The following is a 21,920-nucleotide window of genomic DNA, read 5'->3' on the forward strand; positions in this document are numbered from 1 at the left end:
AGGATGTGATCCTGAAACGCAAACATATGGATGGAATTAAGCTTGCACAGGAGTCCTCATGTTACCGTATCTTCTAATTTTTGACTACGCACCTTATTAAGACTCTTTTAATAGGCTATTTTGTATGCAAAAGATCCAAGCTAGTAAAGTAATTAATGTTGTTTAACCTTTCAAATATTTGTTCTAAATGTGGTCCAAAAGCTAAAGAATCTTTGTGTGATGACATTAATGACGATTGCAAGTTTATTTTGGTGTGCTGATTTAGTCGAGTTTTGAGAGGAGTCACAGAAGCTGTTCCCTCCACAAATGACTCTTCAACAAAGGAGTATTGGGGGATAGAATGTAACAGCCTACATTCAGCCATAGTACTTGTTTCGAAATTACTGCCACTTCTAGCCTATTGTGCGTATCCTGAAGAAACTCTATGAACAGACTGAAGTTTACAAATGTATGTCTGTGGTGGGGTGTTTATAAGTGTTCAGAAACATACTTTATGCATCCTATTACATAAAATTTTCCAACTATGTGGCAACATATAAAGGACAAAATGTGAATTGGCTATCAGAAAATTTTCTCTAATATTTGTTAAACACCAGCAAGCAAGTAACATGATGTATTTTCTACCTAAGAAATATTATGGACGCTTGCAAAAACACCTCAAAAATTACTAAAAGATTGCAGTGTGGTATTTAGCCATATCAAATAAATCAGAAAAACTTCATTTGGGCTCCACAACACTAGTCTACTCAATACTCCCATTCCCCCGTGGCAACGTCACACTGACATACATGTATTAAAATGAGAGGTTTTTTATTTTGATGTCCAACTTAACGCAAGGGTGGTTTTTTGTTTTCTTTCATTTCATCCTCAATCAATCTGAAATTCCTTCCTTTTGTTTTGATTTGCATTAAAATAAATAAAAATATTCGGGGTCCAACCAATGCCTTATCTTTTGTGTTTTACCCATAAAACCCCCAAACATCTATGTACATGTAGATAGATGGTAAATCACAAAATATTTAAGCAGTTTTCTTATTTTCCTATAGTCAAATATGCTAATTTGATTTAGCATGAATTTATGAAACCATTAATCAAACCTAAACTGTATCTTTCAGGAATTAAACAGTTCACCTTAATTACATCACCCACTACGGAGCCTTCTCAATGAAGTACCTATACTTCAACCAGTTCTTACCCTTTTTCAACTGTTCCATGAAAAAAAAAAAGGAGCAACATACAGATATCTAAGACTCAGACATTATTTGCCCCTCAATCACAAAAAAAGAACACATGAGAAAAAATTTAGCCCAACCTCCCTATCCAGCTTCAATGCCTTAGGATTTCATGTAAGACAAGACTCATCTGAAAGAGACAGGAAGATTGCATCAGGAATTCTGTTTGTCTTTAAAAATAAATTTGCTCAGTTTACCAGTGAAAAGATTGTTTTCCTAACTTTGAGCTCTGCAAGCCTGCCCTCCATATATTATTCAGCAAAGCATATAACCCTGAATTGTAATACTAAATCAAATATTCTAAAATGATTGAAGGTTGCTCTAAAAATGATAGAAGGTTGAACAAGGAGTTTTTACACACACCGGCAAATGTTCATTGCAGTTTTCAAAGAAAATAATGTATTTGGCCTCTGGCCTCTGAACATTTTTAACAGATGTCTAATCTTGCTAACAAATCATTAGCAAAAAAAATTGTTATCAGAATGTTTCTTGCTGGAAAGACATGAAACAATATAATAAACGTACACAATTCAAACATTTGATTCAGGAGGGGAAGGAAGAGAGCACTGTAACACTAGATAAAGATACACAAATAATTAGGGCAAAGTGTATCTACATTTCTTCCTCATTAACCCTCGCCTTTTGTTTCTGAGGTGCCTGCTATTATGGAGTACTAGTCATACACTATAAAAAAAAAATCTCACAAGTTCATCAGTCCTTAATTTTTTTTCAAGGTTATTTCAGCAAATTCTGCAGTAACACACTCTTATCTACTGCAAATTGTTTGAAGGCTTTCTAGCAAGTAACTCCAGCAATGTAAGCACTTTCTTTCTAACTTTGTATTAGCACATATATTTTTGTTAAGCAGTTACAGCTGACTTGACTTGTGTGCAATACGAGATGACAGGCAGAAAACACAAAGCACATGTGAGAAAGGACACAACTGCATGTAGCAAAAAAACTAGGATAACAGATAAATGTCAAGGTTTGCAATATCACCGCAGTCTTCACAGAGGGGATGAGAACCAGAAGATAAAAGGAAGCCAGAGAAAAGATTTGGAAGAGGTTACAAAAAAAAAAAAAAAAAAGTAGTGTACATGACTGGAGCATCAATAATGAATATCCTTAAAATCTGGGTGGACTGCAGAGGACCAATATGGGAAGTGATGACATCGGCCACATGAAGTGTTTATCACAAATGAATGACCAACAACAGAGCCTCATGGTTAGAGTTTTGCATCATACAACCGCTCTCCTTCTCCAGAATCCTAAATAAAACATGTTCTTAGAAAAGACGACGACAGAACTAGTCTGTTTGTTCACCACACAAATCCAAGCCACGTCCTTGGACCTGAGATGCTTTTCCTGAGAAAAACAACTAAAAGCTTAACTAATGAAATTGTGGAACTTTCCACATTGTTTCTAGGATACCATATTCCACAGTTAAGCCCACGCTTTCCCAAGGTTATAATGCTTCCCAACCATCTTTTAACGAAATAACAAATGTCCCAGCCACGACATTCTTTTTCCTTCTCGTTCCTGACATCTTCAAGATTCTTTTTAAAAGCAGAGGCAATAAATTAAGGAAGGCCTTGGGGAAAGTGAGATCACAAAGACTGCTATATCAGTCTTTCCCTGTACTGCAGATGCATAACAAAATTTTGCTCATTTATTAGTGTGAATACAGTCAACCATTCGACCACAATCATGTCTACACCAAAAGGAACTCTATCCAACACTGAGTGTGCCACTAGCAATGTGCAATCTACTCCAGTTTGCTCCAGCACAAGAAAGGTGTATTATGAACAGGGGAGCTCAGCTCTAGAGATGCCTCCCATGCTTACCTACCAGCTGTTCCCCTGCTTTCACATCAAGGAATGTTTGCAACACTCCTTCAGAGAGCTGGAAATCAGGATTTACGCTTGTTTCAAATGTGAGGCAGACAGGCAGGACTAGCTGGGCAGAGATGCCAGACGGGCAAGTCCCAAGCCATATACGGCCATTTAAGATTTAAACTGGTGGTTTCACTCAACTAAGATACTCTCAGCAAAATAACTTAGCTGACACCGACGACATTCAACTGCAAAAATGATAATTTTTAACAAACATAAAAGCCTTCCAATATAACATATTATCATAGGCCAGTCTCAAGGTGACAAAGGCATGAGCTACAAAGCTGCAAGAAGAAAACAAACCAGAAACCTTCTTGCTGTTTGTGTCTTTGTTGCCAGTGATCCCACCAGAGACAGACAGCAATCTTGGAGCTGTGATCACAGCTGACAAGACAGACAGGTTCTCAGGGCACCAGACACTCTCCAAATGGCTATTTTCCCAGCCCCCTTTTGGTCATATCTACTGAAGGAAGCATATATGCTTCCCTCTCAATTATAATCCAGAAAAGAAATATAACTGTACTTTCTGGGTTTAGTATATCACTTACAAATTATCAGCTCTACATATGCCAGCTGAATTCAGGAATTGTCAGGGTTTTTTTCCCCGAGTAGGCAGTTGTACACTGTATCAGATGCTTTCCTTAAGTCTCTGTGAACATGATCCTTGGGCTTTCAATTTATGTGACAGCTCTTCAATACCACTTCCCGTCGTGCAGAACTGGATGCTGTTTCAGTAATGACCATACTGATGCAAAACAAGATTAACTTGTGAAATTTGAGGTTTTAGTATTTACATGATTACACTGTTATAGGATTTGCTCTCCTCTGTGATTTTCTAGCTCAGTGACATCTACATGTATCATTAGCAGACCTTAAACACTCTTCCCTTTCTCTCAATCCTAATTAACCAATTATGAATACAGTAACCTAACTTTATTTGCTATAAACAGAACATCTAATTGGCAATTGTATTTAACTGTGCTACATGCCCATTATATTCTCATCTGTTACAACTAAGACCACTAAGACCTTTTTCTGGTTGGAGGTATGATATTCTAAGGGAGGCAAGTCTTTGGGATTTTTTTATCTCTCATACACAGCAGTGGTTCAATACCGTCCAATCATCTTTCACATGCATTTCATAAAGAAGTTTTCCTAGTTATTTGCAATTACTGACCAGATAAGAGACTTGGCGCTTTTTTGTTGTGGTTTTTCTTTTTAATACTCTGCAATTTTACTTGAGCTACTGTATTGAGATGAAAAACCTACATAACCAGAAAAAGAAGGAGGGGGGGGGAGAGAGATAACAGCTCTGTAACTATTTTTGAAGTTTATAAAATCTTCAACCCCTTGCAACAAATCATGCATTCTATCATGGAAGTATGAACAAAAAGAAAAACACAAGTGTGAAATGCATAGCCAAAAAAGTTGGGCTGTTATGTAAAATAGCATGCTTAGGAGAGAAGCCATACAGCAGTACAGTCACTCATGGTGAAAAATGATTTAGCATTTTGTTAATTGCAATTGATAAAATTGCACTTAACTGAAAAAAAATCTCTTAGCATTTACACAGAAGGCAATGAGGCCAAGCACCTGATACAATGGACTCTACATGGTTTTAGACAAAAAAAAATAGGAAGCAAGCAGGCTGGCTTGCCTTAGAGATGTCTCTCAGCCGCTGTAGAGTGGTAAGAAAGTCTTTCTTATCTGCCCATGTTTCATTCACCACTTACAGCATTCAATTTCTAAGAATATGAACAATAACAGAAACAATTTCTTGTTTAATTTAATTCATCAAGAAAGATTTTAGGAAACTGTTTTAGAAAGATGGCTTCTTAAAAGCATTGCTAAATATTTGCCTAATGGTTTGAAAATGAAACCCCAGCTGAATGTTTGGCTGCACTATCAAACTTTGCATTTGAAAAAATAATCTATCTTGGCCACAAAAACAATAAATATTACTAATAAAAGTAGCTTTTGGAAACTATTCACAGTTGACTTCCTTTGGGGATTTTTTACACTGCATGAGAAAACTGTACGAAGATGTAAAAGACATGCTCCTTTGTATCTTTTCATAACTTCTCTAACCCATCCTGTGCTAACCTAGCAAATGTATGATTTTCCTTTTTACTATCATAAATATGGCTTCTGTAAACAAACAAACAAAAAACCCCATAATTTTGACTTTTTCACAAATAATCATTTAGACTTGCCCAGCTGCTGGAGGTTCCTTTGCCTTCCAGAAAAGAATGACATTTGATCAATGTTATTCTGTAAAAATTTCATTAGAAGTTTAGTTAAGATATACTGGAATCCCACTGAAAGTCCACAGATTGCTTCAAATTCACCTATGCAAACATCAGATGCTTCATATCAATTAGAAGTACCCTTTTCCCTCTTGGTAATAAACAAGCAAAAATATAAACAGAAAAATTATAAAGAAGTTATATGTCTTTAAAAAGCAACTACCGCAAAGTTATTCCTACCATAATTCAATGTAATTTCTCGTATCCTTTCAGTCTTCAGTTAAGTTCAGCTTAAGACCCATTTTATTGATCTTACAACGATACAGTGTGAATAGTGAAATATAACCAAAATATATAGAAATTCACATAAAGCTAATATTTCTGGTTCAGTAACACTTGAGCCAAAAAAGGTGTAGTTTGCAGTAAGTTATCTAAGATGGCTGTATAATAAATTTACTTGTTCAAAAAAGGAGCTAGGACATGTATATTCCAACAAGATGGGTCTATTTCTGTAAGAAATGAAGAGTCACTTTCACTGAACTTCCTGTAACATATAATGAGCTATTATTTCTTATACATTATTTGATTTTTCCAACAAAAATGTATTGCAAGCCATTGTGCTCCATTTTCTCTGCTTATTAATTAAAATAATATCTTTTTAATTTTGATTTTAAAAAAGGATTTGATTTTATTTATTTGGGTGGAAAACTGAAGTTTAAAAGGGTAAGTGGTATTTTGCCACAAAGTATTTTGGTGACAATATCAGCATTCTTAACGTAGAGCCTCAGTGGTTTACAATGTTGCATAAACTGGCTGAGACTATTAGCTCAATATACTTAACACTGATTTTCAAGGACTAAACATATTTGAAAATTTTTTTAAAGCACTGGAAAGCAAAAAATGCCATTATCATGCAGCAAAGTAAGCTGTTCAGAGAAGCTGGCTTTCAGAAGTTAAAGAAAACGTCTGTTACAGGTCACCTGGCACTTGCAGATTGGGGGGGGGATATGCATTTTTTTAATAACCAAAGATATGCTGCTATTAATCTTCCAGACACAGAGATGCTAATACCCTCAATTTCAATTACCTTTAGCTCAGAATTTCACCTGATGAGTTCATCAACTTCAGGATTAGGCTCCAGAGTTATGTATGAGTAAGATGTAAAAGTAAGAAGCTGGCAGGGGAAACAACGGAAACTCAAGCAAACTTTCTCTTCGAGCAATATTCCTATCTCAGTTTCACGATTACTTCTTTGATGTTGCTTTTTTTCCTCAAAGTTCTTTAATACAACTGGCTAGCTAAATAAGCAAGCAAATAAAAAACCCTACATATTTGTAACCAAAACACTGGCAAAGCGCAAAAAAATTTTCAACAATTGTTTCCTGTAAGTAGTTTATACTAACTGAACACAGTGTTCCACAGGGAAAAGTAGTAAGTTCCCACTTAGCTTCAGAATCTGTAAACCCCAAGTTACAGATAGCAAATGTACAGCTTTTACAAGTAAAATATTAAGAGTGTTAATCACTGTTTCCATGTGTACAATATACAGCTGTTAAAAGCTCTTGTGCCAAAATGTGGTTTTGTTCAAATACAACAAATTACAGCTAAATAGAGCATTTGAATTCATCCAGCACTTAGGTCAGAACAACATACTGTCTTACATAACTCTGGAGTTCAGGTTTTGTGGTAGCATCAACTACAACCTCAAAAAAATGCTTACGATCTTTCATGATTAAAGATACTTTGTAAAGTCAGTTAAATTTCAAACCAAGATTTCACTGTTTCTGCAAGATAAGGCTCTGGTATAATTATATATGATTTCTGACACTAATATTTAAATGACTTGAAAATGAAAGTTTCCACTTTAAAAAACACTGTACATTTATCCACCCACACTGCACAACACCCTGTAGTATCAAGTTTCCAAGCTAGCCTACAGACCAGTAGTCAAGTACCTAATCATTAGGTAGACTGAAAAAACTTGTAACATCTTTTAGAAAAATATGGCTGGCTATTCCACAGTGAGATTCCTGAACAGATTTCAAACACGGATCACTTCTGAAATTACTTTTCTTTTTTAATAGATACTAAAACCAGATTACTGCTTAAATATGAGAAAATTCCTTTGTTTGGAATTAACGTCCTTAGATGACTTAATCCCTTATGTCTCATTTCATATAAATAATAATCTGATTATTAAAGCTATGGTAATGTAAAATGTCCTAATTAATATCCAAGATTCCCTCAAACAGGCTGCAGAATCTTCACACCAATTTGTCTCTGAGGAGTACAGAATCTTTTTCTGGCAATTAGCCTTCTCCTCAACTGTTAATGTTCCGTCAAAACTGTCTTTTCACTTCCTTTTCCCACTTTTTTATGACGATCTGTAGCACCCCCTCCTCACTACAATTCTGTTTCACCACTAGCATGCACAAAAATCTTCCCCATTCAACAAAAAAATTCCTTCCATTTTCTCACCCTAGCCTTCTAGTTTTGTTTCAGCACAATATTTCACACTCGTCCCTGGCAACTTTGTATTTATTCTCCATCAGCAGTGGCATCTTCAGAGCATACGGAGATAACATGGATTGCTCTTTGTGAAAGTTGTATCTCAAAAAATCTCATTTGGATTATCCAGTTTTCACCAGATAGCTCCAGGTTTCTTTTCTCTCTCCATTACTCTTTTTCACACTTTGGCCTTTTCATCCTTCTCCTCCATCTTCATTCCTTGTCAATCCCACTTAAATCCCCTCCTGAGTCTCAACAGATTTATCCCTGACAAATCCAACAACACTACTACCCCAACCAGCCTTGGAAAAAAAGTCCCAATTTTCTGCTCCCCTTCTTCATTGTTTTATGAGGTCCAGTACCTCCTGAAGATACTGGAGATATAGAAGTAAACCTTCTGCGTGCTGGCTCCCTTCTTTAGTATTCCTCCAGTGTGTGATACTCTCTGCCTCCGTTTCACTGGCTATTTACTATTACTCAATCCCCTTGGTCACTCAGCTTGTCACTCTAAAATATAGTTTTAAGAACCTTATTCAGAACCATGACTACCCATCTTTTCATGCCATTAAACTACCTTCCAAGAAAAGATGCATCATTCTCTGTCTGCTCAACATCTTAGCTCATCTTGACATCACTTTGTGAATGTTCCACTGGCAACTTAAATTCAACACGATGAAAGCTGTTTCTGATTTTCTTACCTGGATGCCATCACTCCTCAATTTCCCTGGAACACCTAACCTCTTTTAACCATTCACCGTAAGAAAAATGTTGGTTTGTGTATCACAATGTGTCATCTCCTTTCTGTCACATATTATAAAACACACTGTAATAAATCCAATCAATAACCCATTGCCAGCATTATTACCTTGATGTCTTTTCCCTCTTTGTTTCCTTGATAATGGTTCTTTACTTTTAGGGTCCACCGTTGCCTCATTTTGTCATCTTTAACAGCTGTACTTTACCAATGACTTAAATATATATTCTTCCAATAATAGCAACTACAGATCATTCACTTAATCCTCAAGCACATCTGTGTTTTTCTCATAAAATAAAACAAAGTCAAACCAACAAACCACTGCTCCCTTTTCCTTAACACATATGGACACACAGTAAACTATCATTTAAAAATTACACCAAAAAAAAGGAGACAAATAGCAAATGAGTCTGCACACTGCCTTGCTATTGTTTATTGTTTATTATTATTTAACCTCTTAACAACTTGACACTAAAGCATTCATTTTCTGACATAACCACATTTGTTTTCTGGAAGGGAAATAATCAAAACTGAAGTTTGTTTTATACATGCAGACACACAGCTCTGCCTTGTTCTGCTACCTCAATGCAACAGTCAAGAAAACACAGTGACCTGTCTGGAGTACAGAAACCATTCCTACACCCTGTCAACACCTACCCAGTCTGGCACATCAAATATCAAAACCAACCAGGCATTTGCAACAAGTGACAAGCCAATGGCTGGCAATGCAATGCTTTCCGCTGACTAGAACAGGTGTCCCTACTTCTGAAAAAATCACGCAGGCTCTTGAAGGTGGTCTTGAATATAAGCTGGTGCCCCCATTACAAGGGCAGGAACATACTACCTGTACTAGTTGTGCTTTTGCAAGCACTAGTGAAACAGCCTCTGTAAAGGTATACTCTGCAGCAGTATACTCTGGTGACCTCCACAAGATGAAGTCTGCATACAGCCTCAATTCTGTGTTGGGGCTCAAGTTACTCTCCAAACGCTACCACAGACCTGAATACTGGTGAGGCCAATGAAACAGGTCCAGGAGTGAGCACACAGTGCCACTTATGTGCTCTTACCAGGGTACCTGCTGATCACGGCAGCTACATTCATCAGGAGCTCTTAGCATCCATTAAAAAAGTGGTCTATGATTATACAATAAACTGGAAATTTTCAAAATGTTTCACTCTGTTTGTAAAATAGCACAGTACTTTCCAACGTGGCCATCCTATCCCAGCCTCAATAAAACGCATTACACCGAAAATTATTAGTGCTGATTACAGGTGACTGCTTTGAGCACAAAACAGTCACAAGCCAAATCTGGAAGTGACATGTAAGCACAGTAAAAAGTGAATGCCATAAAGGCATTTTCTTAAAACTCCACACATTTGCTTAACCTGAAAGAAAATTACATAAATTGAATTACCCAAGACTACCTTGTTTACATTACTAGATCTTAGAATTATTACACAAAATTCAGATATTCAATTAAACTAGAATTTCATAAGTTTGCGGGCATACTTAAGACACATAGAGACATACTATATATGCATTTATGCATAACGTGTGAAATATATAGGTAGTCATATCCGACTCCAAATCTAGTTCTCTATCTCATGAGAAATTTAGAACTTGATTCAAGGAAGGCAGCTGTTCCACGGATGTATCTGATTTCAGTCTGTGTAGTATCACTGCAGTCATACATTAAATAAAACACAGCTGGACAATGGTTCACCTATTTCACCACTCTCTCTGCTAACTGTTTAGCACTAACATCTGTTGAAAACAAACCTTAGGAAACAGGGAGATCATGAAAAAAACTCTTTACTTTTAAATATTTTGCACTGGAAGAAGTTTTACTTATTCATAAAGAAATCCTCACATATATTCAATCAGGTTTTAATTATGAGCTTTATATCTAGAGTTGAAAGAAACTTGCTAACTGAAGGCTGTCTTACAAAAACTATACTTTTAATTTCATGTGGTTAGTTTAATTCTGTACCTGCTGCCAAAAGATGGTGTAGTAGTGCAGTTTATCTTCTCACTGATAAACGTGGACACAAAAATAACTGATTTATAATCTGATAATGAATTTTCTAGAAATGCCATGCAAACTTTCTATAATTAACTTTAACTAAACTTACAAGATATTCTTTAGAAACTGAGGGCAGTCTGTAGTGCAGTATGGCCAGCTATTTCAGATCTAGAACTGCATCCTCACAGAAGTGCACCATTTAATGGACACAGTCATGAAACAATTGTTCTTTATGCAGAAATAGTTTGTTCTTCATCAGGCTTCCTCTGAGTCAAATGCACGTAACCTAATGTTACACACAAAAGCTATGCTTCACTATAATTTTTTTTTTTTTAGCTTCTCTATTTCTAACAGATTCATGGGGAATACCTTTGTATTAAAATATCAGTATATTTCTTCATGTCATAAAACTGATCACATATCAAAACAAATCATTCAAATGAACTAAAAAAATTAAAATACTACTCTCTCTGTTTCTCTCTGGCAAGTTTATTTCTTCTACATTAAACAATTATGGAAAAGATTACGCACAAGCACTGCACAACATTAAACTACTGGTTTCCTAGGCCAGTATCCACTTCCTGATAGTGGTCAGTGACACAAGAATACATGAAAATCCCACAACTCTTCAACAGAAAGAACTGTTACCCATTTTTACATTAGACTTCTGGAAGGGTCAGAAAATTGGTAATATTTAAAATGAAAACAGAAAAAATAAAAAAGTAAAGCAAAGTTTACCATACAGTAGTAATGAGAAATATTTTATATTTCCCTTCTTAATTTATTTCAGAAGTCAAAAAAATCCCAATCATTTTTTTTTTTTTAGTTTTGAGATTTATATTGTCTGAAATGATGATTTCATTTACCCCCCCTACTTTTAATTTCCTTTTCAATTAAAAAAGACCTGAACCTAAAAAAACAATCCAGCTAGCTCTTGGGACACTATTTTCTAAAATTCACTTCACATTATTCTTTATGAATACCCCAAAATAGAAAGCTTTCTAGAAGTTATGAATTGGTGAGAAAAGTGAAGTCTGCAAGAGAAACATGCAAATATGAAGCTGGAAGGGGGCAAAGGGCCCATAAATTAAGACAAGAGACAGAGCAAGCCTATGTAGACAGAAAGTACCTCATCTTCACTCACTATGCTCCACAGATCAGAAGTCATTATTTCCTACCCTTTTTGTCCTTAAATAAATCCACTTGATGAAGCTGTAACAGCTTTCCTTTGTAAGTATTTAAAAATATGAGCATTTTAGACTTCTCTAATAAAACAAGCCTAATGACCAAGAGTTGTACAGAAATACACTTTTCACTGTTTTACAAAATTCACAGTATAAACTGGCTATTCCTCTCCTCACTAACTTCAAGAAATAGTGACATACCAGTGTGCACAGTAAGAAGCATCTGGATGTAAAGTTAGCTTCCCAATACACACACCAAGTACTAAAACAAATTCTGTCTGTAATTTACAAAACCTATCAGGCTCTAGACCAATGAAGTGTTCAGCTTGCTTGAGCAGTGAATAGACTACAGTATCTAAAAACTATTCTTCTGATAAGTCAGACCACTCTGGTGCTCACCTCTTGTTAGAACTAAACTTAGTATCTGTACTTCTTAACTTTTTGCCTCTGCATAAAAGGAAAACTTCCTCTAAAGTAACAATGCTAGCTCAAAAAGGCTCTTCTATTTCTCTTTCAGTATTTTTCACCATTTTATCTATTTCTGTAACACTGCAATATTAATAAAGCCAATCATGTTGCTACAATGCCTATGATTTTCTCCTCAAATTGTCATTTTAAAATGATTTCTGTAACCTTTACTGTTCTTTTTCTAAATAGTAAATCACAGAAAGATATATAATCCTTGTGGGATAAGCCTTTTTCGTTAACCATACATGAATGCAAAGTAAAATCCTTTATGCTCTTTTCACCAGGGTGTGACAGACTGCAAGATTTAGAATTGCCTTTCATCACTATATTAGATAGTGCAAACATCTAGATAGTTCTTAACTATAAACTGTTTATTACATAAGAGAGAAATGCACTTAGAAATACAACAGGGCACATTTTATCTTAGCATATGATTGTCAGATTCTTTAGTGCAGCTAGCTTCAGGGTATAGATAGCGATGTACTGGCTAAACGAGACATATACAAAGAGGAATAATATACGAATCTGTTAATATTTGCTGCTGGCAAGCTTGTGTGTGATTTCCAGTTTCTGGAGCAGAGGTCTGGCACATACACATATGGAATGAAAGGGTGGGATATTATGGATATGGAAAACTTACCTTAAGTTTGAAAGGGGAATATAGTATATTTGGATTTCCTTCATCTTGTATTTATATAAGAAATGTCCAGATGTAGCCAGACTGCCCTCTTCAAAGCACAAAGCATGTTACATACTTGGGGGAAACTGGAAGATTTCCCTGCTGTTTAGCTGTAATAGTGATACTCAGCAAATTTAAGAATAGTTGCTGTAAATTGTTTCTATTAAATATTGACATTTCACCAGAATAATTTTAATGCTGTGAAGGTATCAGTATAAACCCCAAATTCTATATAAGCAAAACCAAGACAAAATATCCAAATAGACAAGTGAATATTCCACGGCCAAAATAATGAATAAAATCTAGCTGGTGTGAAAAAAGCATAATCCTGGAATGCCATGGTAGACCAGAGGCCAAAGACACACTATGATCTTTGCCTGGTAAGTACTGTATCTACAAAGGCATACGCACACTAGTAAAGCTTTCTTTAAGCAGACATAAATACACTTCAAGAATTTATTACTGAGAGCTGTCTTTTGCATGTCAGCATATGCAAAAAGCATCCTGTAACTGTAAAGCTCCAACAGTCTCAACTTCCCAAAGTATGGGTTTAAATCCCCTCAAAAGGCCTTCCAATTAATGGAGAAAATATTTACAGCAAGTCTCAGGTCTTACTACTAGTTCTCATCACTCTCGCTTGGCAGCATCAAAAACAGCAAAATAAAGTTTACCAAAAAAAATTCCAAGTAAGATCTGAGCTTGGATTCCCATTCCAAAACAAAAGTCACCCTATTTAGACCCCCCCAAAAAGGTATCTTACATGACCTTTTTGCATTATCTAAATCTCTGTCCTTAGCTGTTCAGTATTTATACAAAATGGCTCCAATTATTGTAAAACTTTTCATCTCTGAAAACCCTACCTGAAAACTTCATACTGTATGCCACAAAACTAAAGCTTACAAAAACCCTCTCAAAGTAAACAATCACTAAATATAGAATTGTATTACATTATATTTATATAGAAATGTATACATCTTACATCTATAAATCATGCAATTATTTGGAAAATACTTTTAACATGAGTATTTCTAATTAAAATGTACAGAGCTTAGATCTGCTTAATTTCAGTGCATATTGCGACATCCCACTTTTCCTCCCCTTATATTTTGAGGCCAGGGTGGCTTAAGGGCATGTGGAAAACAGGTTACTGGGATTACCGCTTCATCACACCACTTCTGGGGATATACATGTGGGCAGTATATTAATATAGTGTTGGATGTCATTATTACTGTGCATTTTAAGTTCTGTAAAATCACTTTGAGCTTTAGCTAAGTAATTTAAAACTGATCTAAATAGATAAATTATTCTAGCAATTTACAATCCAACTAAGGTTTTAAGACAAGGAAAAAAGAAAACACTAGCAAAGCTTTAATAAGTAGTTCAGAAACACTGTACAAGATGCTAACCTTTGAGCAGGAAATCGCTGAAAAATGGAGTTAAGCATACCACTAGGTCTTTTATGAACCAAGAAAGTAAAAAAATGGAAGTTAATTGCTAGCTTTTAAAAATCTTCCCTGAGCACTGAATCAACTTGTGTTTAATGAGAATTAAATTGAGAACCATAAATCATTGCATCTTCCCTTCTCATATTTACACTACGTAAAAAGATACAGTTATTACAGATATATCTACCAAAGCTAATTCTTTGCTACTTACAATTCAGGCATTAGTTAGGTAAAAGCTTATAAAAATTACTCCAGGTTTATAAATAGACCCAATTTAAATACAAGATTTAGCTACAAAAAAACCCAAAAAACAAAACAAAACACACATTAAAAAAAACAACCACAGACAAGATTTTGAGGGTACAAGCTGTTTTCTTAAAGGTGTTGAAAAGACATCACCACTCCTTACAAGCTCTGCCTCCCCAACATCCTTATCAAAATATTTGGACTTCAGCTGCAATGATATAGCATAAAATATGTGAAAAGAAGTGTGAAAAAAAAAAAATATTCAGGTTGCCACATGCAGAAATGATGTTGATGCAGTCCTGGCCTGAATGCACCCAGGAAAAGCTGGAGAAAAAAAAAAAAACCCAACCACATAACAGATAGCCTCGCCAGGTGGTTTGAAAGACTAGAATGGCTAAGAAGTTTAGCTTTTTCACCTTAATAAATCCCATTTGTAATCAATGGAAAACATCTTGATCTTTTCCTGTTTAGTGTGAAAAATGAGGGGAGCTTTTTTTGTTCATTAAAAGATTTCTGTCAATTTTAACTCACAATACATATTTAACCTACACATCAAGTGTACCAACAGTCTTTACAAAAATTACTTCAGTCTTTCCATATCTCTATGAATGAGATACTCCCATTTCTACACATGAAAACTGGGCAGGACAGAGGTTTACTGATGGCAAGACACACTTCATTCTTCATACTAAAAACTAGCTCCACAGATCAGCTTGTTTAGCAATATGTATTACTATTGGTCTTGCAAAAACTATGAATGGGCAATCACAGGCAAGACGAGGAATTTTAACCTTTTTGAACTGCAAGTAAATCCAGTGGGTTTACTGCAGTGTCCTGTGCATCAATAGTTTTCAAGGTCTTGTCTTATTTTGAGCACTAATGTTCTCCAACTCTCCATATTTGCCAGACACTTAAACACATCTAAGAACATTTAAATTGAGAGAGTTTTAATATGCTATGTAATGATCAACTATTTCACGCTAGTGTTTCCACTATTCATTGGAAGTTTGAAGGAAGTTATTTTTTATGTCCTTTGAAGCCAAGCTGACAGTGTTCCTGATATTTGAAACACGCTGACAGATTGTTCTGCTAATGTTCACTGTAAATGCACATGTATGTGAACCTTAAAGAAAAACCATGCACTGACAAAATAACATACGTGAGAAAATAACACAGATTTTTGACAAAACAAAAAAAATCCTCTGAGGCAGGTGATTATAATGGATCACAATTGTGCTGAGGAAGTCTGGAGGAAGGCAAGGCAAAGGCAGAATGCATTTGGCTAATTTCAGCATTAGCACATTAAAGTCTCAGCGTCATGAAGACAAAAGAAAGTCTTAATCCAAAAGTTACAGAAGTGTTTTTCCTCTCACTACATACAGCTGGGAGATCTGGAACTGCACCAAAAAAACAGTGGAGGCAGAAAACTGAATGAAACACTCATGGTGTGCATTACTAGTCAGAACTAAAGAAGGGAACTGATCACACACCAGAATCACTCCCTAGGCACAACAGAAACTGAAAAAAAAAGCAGGTACTGAGGTGGCTCTAAGTGGCTTGGAGAAAACAACTAACTCAACGCTAACTTACTACAAACTACTACCTTGACTTCAGCAGCAGTGACAAAACATGGCATAGAAAATATCTTGTTTCCCTTTGAATAAAAAAAATTCTCAAAGAATTATTAAGTCACACCATTGTGGACCAAGTCCTACACTAACAGGCAGCAAACAAGTGACACCACAGTGGTGATCGGGACATCACCACACAAGTTGATTTTCAACTTGTTTGTCCTTTGACAGACACTGTAAGAATCATACTTATGCCAGGTGTAAAGTTAGCAAGTCATATGGAGCAGAGAATAATAAAACTATAATCAGCAGTAAGAAACTGTGGCTATAGGGACGTGGGAGCTTCGTCAGGGAGCTTCTGCCACCTTGTCAAGTGGTACAGTCTTAGTGAACCCCCAAAGAGTGGCTTCCTACCTGCATGGCAGCCTCTGTCTGGCAAGTGCCCCTTTTGCTCTAGGAAAGGGCATTACCAGACCCTCTTTCCTATCGCGGTACCCACTTCTGCACTTGGTACTGCTGTGTTCATAACCCTTCTCCTGCAGGATAGCAGGGGCTTTACATTACCACTGAAGCAAAGAGAAACTTCCCCCTCTGTGAAGTGGGATGGGTTTGACAGGAATTTTTACTGTCAAACATAAATGTGTCTAAAAGCCTTCACAGACACCCGGATAACAGGGACTACAGTAGTACGTAGTGTGAGCCACTGGCTTTGTGCCGTTACCATCACATGCAGGAACAGCAGTATAGGCATTCAACAGGGTTGAAATGTCATTTATATTATTGCTTAAACGCAAATACGAATTCACACAGTCAAAACAGGCCCTTAGTTGACTGCCAGAGCTGATCCAATAAGTTACAGTTAACTTCAAACACCTTCCTGAATCAGTCCTCCTTCCTGCTGCATATGTGCCAAATTCATTGTGTAAAATAATGATGCCAGAATCATTCCTAACTGATCAAGCATAAGAAATTACAGCAACATTTTCTGCTTTCTAGCAGTAGTGATTTTTGTTACAGATGCAATACGGCCTTCTACAGTTAACCACAAATGCTCTCTTTATTTTGACTTGAAACAGAGGTGTACTGTAGTACAGCAAAACCTGTGTATATAGATCTATGCTTGTTTCAACGAAGTCAAATAATACTTGCTGGATGGGAATTAAAAAATTTCTTGTTCACAAATCGGAAGTTAATATAACTACTGTATATTTCTTTAGGCAGCTTTACCCTCACATCTTGATTCTCCACAGCTTTACCCATCTTCCTGTGTCACCTACAGATCATATCCCCAGAACTGCACTGCTTTGTCATGACTTAGCATTTTTTTGTTCACCTTGGCAAGCATCTCTGCATCCTGTCAGGCCAGTATATGCCTTCATGATTCCCATGCACGTGTCAACCCCACCCTCCCCTTTCTAAATCCTACTTTGAACACATGTTCCTTTTTTAATTTTTTGTTCTTATCCCTCCTCAACCTCCAAATGCAAGATGAAGGCTTTTTCTTTTTTAAATTATTTCATCAAGATACCTTTTGAAATGCCTGGTTTTAACTATACACAGAGATTGCCTAAGGGTAGCAGCAGTTTTAAATAAAAATGCCACTAAAAACGATTTGCACTGCTCCTTTACACAAAAATCATGTGTATTTCTTAATGACACCAACAAAAGCAAAGACAAAAATTCTTCAGGCTTTAAAATTGCAAATTCAAGGACACTACCAACTTCATTTCCACCAGGAAATCACTTTAGTCTTGTGTTGTTATACAGGGGTCATGAGTTGGAAACTGCTAAGATGCACAGGACATATCTTTAAATTACTCATAATCGCCTTAAACTGCATTCAATCAGCATTGCAATATGTCATCTTATAGACATACAAAACTTCAAAAGGAAAAGCACATGAAAAAGCAGACTACCAAGAGCACTATTGTTGAAACTACACCAGAAAGCTTAATATTTCAATACTGTATATGTTAAAATAAACAACATACACAGGTGATGAAAGCCAGCCTCTGAAAAATTTATTATTCTGTTAGAATAAGTTTACACTTCGGATGAATTCTCATGCTTCATGCCATTAGGAAGTTTTACTGAGTTTATAGTGGAAATAAAAACAGAAATAAAAATAGATGACAATCCCAAAATACAGGCTGTACTTTCAATATGATCAACAGGCTTTCTTCTCCTTTTATATCTATAGATTTCCTCTTGCCTCCAGCAATAAAATTTTATTCAATCTTCATGAAAAGTTCCCTAAATTGCCTGTTTTCCTTTTTAAAATCAAATGTTTTGATGAGGTTGAACAGACTAACGTAACTTGTATTAGTTCAGTATTATTTCCCCAAAGCTATCCTATTGGAATTGCACAGCTTTCAAAGATTTATGATGTCAGCTTGACTCAAAGGACCCTTCCGCCCTGCCCCACACCCCTCCCATTTCCTCTGTAATCTCACTTTAGTTTCCAAAAGAATTGACCCTAACCTCATCTTCTCCTATGCACGCCATAAGTACTTATCCCATTGAAGCACTGAAGTGAAAAGGATTGGACATCGATTCTTTGTGTAAGATGGGCATAAAGAAAATACGTATGATTATTAGGATGATTAATTTTAAAAGCAGTAAAGCTTTGCCTGGTGAATTTGCACTCAACATTGCAAACTCTTGGCATTGGACTCTTTTGTAAAATATACTACACTAAGCAATAGGGAGCCCTGATTGCTGTAAACTTCAAATTATAAAGTAGTAGCAAGAATTGCACATATTCTTTGTCAGGATCATAACTAGTTGAAATTCACTTTTAGGTTCAACATGAACAAAAGAAATTAAGAGTTTATTCCATAATTTCAAAAAATTTGAAATAGTTCCCATTCTGCCTCTTTCTGACCACACTGCATTTAGATAATTTTTTCAAATCTGCCTCAGTATTAGTTTTCACGTTGGACAATGTAACATCATTTGGCATTTAATGTGTAGCATTACACTTATCCTCACCCACTTGGATGCTCTCCTCTGCTTATTATCTGGATGAATAACTGATTTCAGTATGAAGTTTCATGACTTACTGCTTAATGTATTCAATATGTCAAATGAAATATGGAAGCATACATTTTTTAATTACATAAGAACCAACCAGCAATTACAAATTTTTTCACAAGCACCACATCCTAAATGAACAATATTCTAAATACAGGTATGTGGCCAACTTTTTTTAAAAAAAAAACCAAACAACAACATCTAAGAATTTCCTCAGTGTTTTGAACTGAATTAGCAGCACGCTGAATGATCAGTTGTAGAGAGGCAGAAAAAATATTAAATTTTGCCTATGAGTTATTTAGTTTGCGCGGAGGGGGTGTGGGTGTGTGTGTAAAATATAAGTATAGAAGTAACAAACTGATTTTATCAGCTTCAGCATTCAGCGCTTGATCTATTGGAAGCATATATTGTTATCAGATACTTGACTTACACTCATATTCCTATCCCAGATCTGGATGGAGCCATCTTGACAGCCAGCTGCAATAAGTTTACCATCTCTGCTGTATGTGCAAGTTGTAGGGATCACCCGTTTACCTTGAACTGATCGTGGTTTAAATACGTTTTTGTGCTTTTTTTCATTGTTAACATCCCATGTCCTCACAGTTCTGGAAAAAAGTTTAAATAAAGAGTTGTTTTAGATAAAGTTAATACATGTAAAACAATTTTTCTTATGACACATTCAAACACCTTTTTCAGCACAAATGGCACATAATATTGTTCAAATGAAGTTGTAAAGGCAAAATAGCCTTTAAGGTATCGAATGGCAGTCATGAAACTAACATGGTAACTTTCCAAGTAAGACTCATCATATTCACTAGTATATGTGTGAAGGTTAAAAAAATAAATTAAAAAAATAATAAAATCTGTTCTTCCCAAGCTCTTGTGTAAATACCTAAAATTATTTACAACTAGACAAACAACCGAAGGTTAATATGCAGGTACTCCATAGTCTCCACTGTCACTGGAAATCAGGAAGATGAAAGTATTCCATCCTTTACAAGAATGAATACTTCAGGAAACAGGCATGAACATTTATAAAAATTCATTAACACAGCAGACTGTCTTAATTGTTCTGACATCACAACAGACAAACCTGCTCTTAACTGGCAGTATTGCAGACTAGCTAATTATTCTTTGAAGTGCCTTTTTAAAATAAAGTCTGAAGAATTAATTCCATTATTGTACCTCTCTTTCAGTAATCCTGAAGGTCTTAGGAGTTCTGTTGTAAAAGTGTTCCTTCACAAAAGCTCACTTATGTAATACTGTTTTTTCAAGTTGAGTTTTTCCCACATTATTAGCAAAATAAATTCCTCCTTTTTTCTTTTTAATGGAAAAAAAATATCTGCCTGGCTCTTCAATGTTTCTTAGAGACACAAAAACATCCAAATGAGAGAGAACTAAAACACTGAGATACAGGTGGACTCTTTAAACTGTCTTAGATACAAATGTTTTCTGTCCATTTAATATGTTGAGTACTTTCCAGATAAAATTCAAAACTCTTTTGGCATCTAATGCAGAAAAGAGTTTCAGGATTTGGCAAAGGAAGGATGATCATTAATTTGGAAAGAAAAAAACCGCTAAGTTCTCAAGACAACCTCATTTGTTTAGACTATACAAACATTGCCTATGATCCAACAGCATGTAATTCACTAGCCTCTAGCAAAGCAAATACCTCTTTTACAACGGCTGCCATTTTTCCAGAACAAGACAAGACACCAGAGCACAACATTAGGAACTTCCATCAGAGCTACAAGACCAGACAGGCTACAGAGCTGACATACATATATAATTCTAAGATAAAACACACAAGAAAATGAGCTGGAAATAGCTCATAGGAGTTATTTAATCAGACATTTAATGATAGTAATGCAAAATCAGTAACTGAATGAATCACCAGCTGTCCAAAATAAAGTAAAAAAAAATCAGTCTCATTTTTAAAAATCTTCACATCTCTGATCTGTAAGGCATCACATCACTTCACTGCTCTATTTCAAGCTCTAGCATAAAACATTCAGGTGTTCTGATGGCTGGTTTGGGTTTTTGTTGGGGGTTTTGGTTCTTTTCTCATTTTAAATGAAACATTAGATTATGATGCATTTTCTACAGTCACGTAAATAAAACCATGCTGCTTTATGGAACAGGTTGCCCAGTGAGGTTATGGAGTTGCCCTTCTCAGTTACTCAAAACCTGTCTGGAAATGGCCATGTGCTAGGTGCCTAGGTGATCCTTCTTTGAACAGGATGGTTGGATTAGACGATCTTCAGAGGTTACTTCCATCCTTAACCATTATGTGACTCAGAGATTCCCCTTTTCCTGTCCATACGCTGTCTATAACCATCTCAGTCTCCTACCTTTCTACAGACATATTGACACTTGCTCCCATTCTGATATTTAGTCAAATTTTGAGGGATTTTTTCAGTCCTTTCCCCCCATAATATTAAATCCTTCCAGATTCTTATTTGAATCAACTGTGCCTCCAGCTTCTCTTCCTCCTTTTGCGACAGCCGTCTCCTGCTTCCTCTCCTACAGCGCAAGTTTCCCGTGACTGCCTTGGCATACACACTTCTCAGACAGTGTACTTAGTAACATGGCTAAGTGCATGGAAGTTTAAAGCCTGTGTCCCCCCTGTTTGCCTTTTT

At 35.9% G+C, this 21,920-nt stretch overlaps 1 protein-coding gene across 1 annotated transcript in view; it reads right to left on the reverse strand.

Annotated features, from left to right (window-relative positions):
• Positions 1-21,920, reverse strand: part of WDR70 (WD repeat domain 70) — a 136,267-nt gene that overhangs the window by 38,642 nt on the left and 75,705 nt on the right. Inside the window, exon 10 of the mRNA XM_055790511.1 lies at positions 19,712-19,886. Coding sequence (XP_055646486.1) covers positions 19,712-19,886 — 175 coding nt within the window. The remainder of the gene's footprint in view (positions 1-19,711; positions 19,887-21,920) is intronic.

The sequence above is a fragment of the Falco peregrinus genome, chromosome Z, assembly GCF_023634155.1.
Source record: "Falco peregrinus isolate bFalPer1 chromosome Z, bFalPer1.pri, whole genome shotgun sequence".
In the NCBI taxonomy this organism is placed as follows: domain Eukaryota; kingdom Metazoa; phylum Chordata; class Aves; order Falconiformes; family Falconidae; genus Falco; species Falco peregrinus.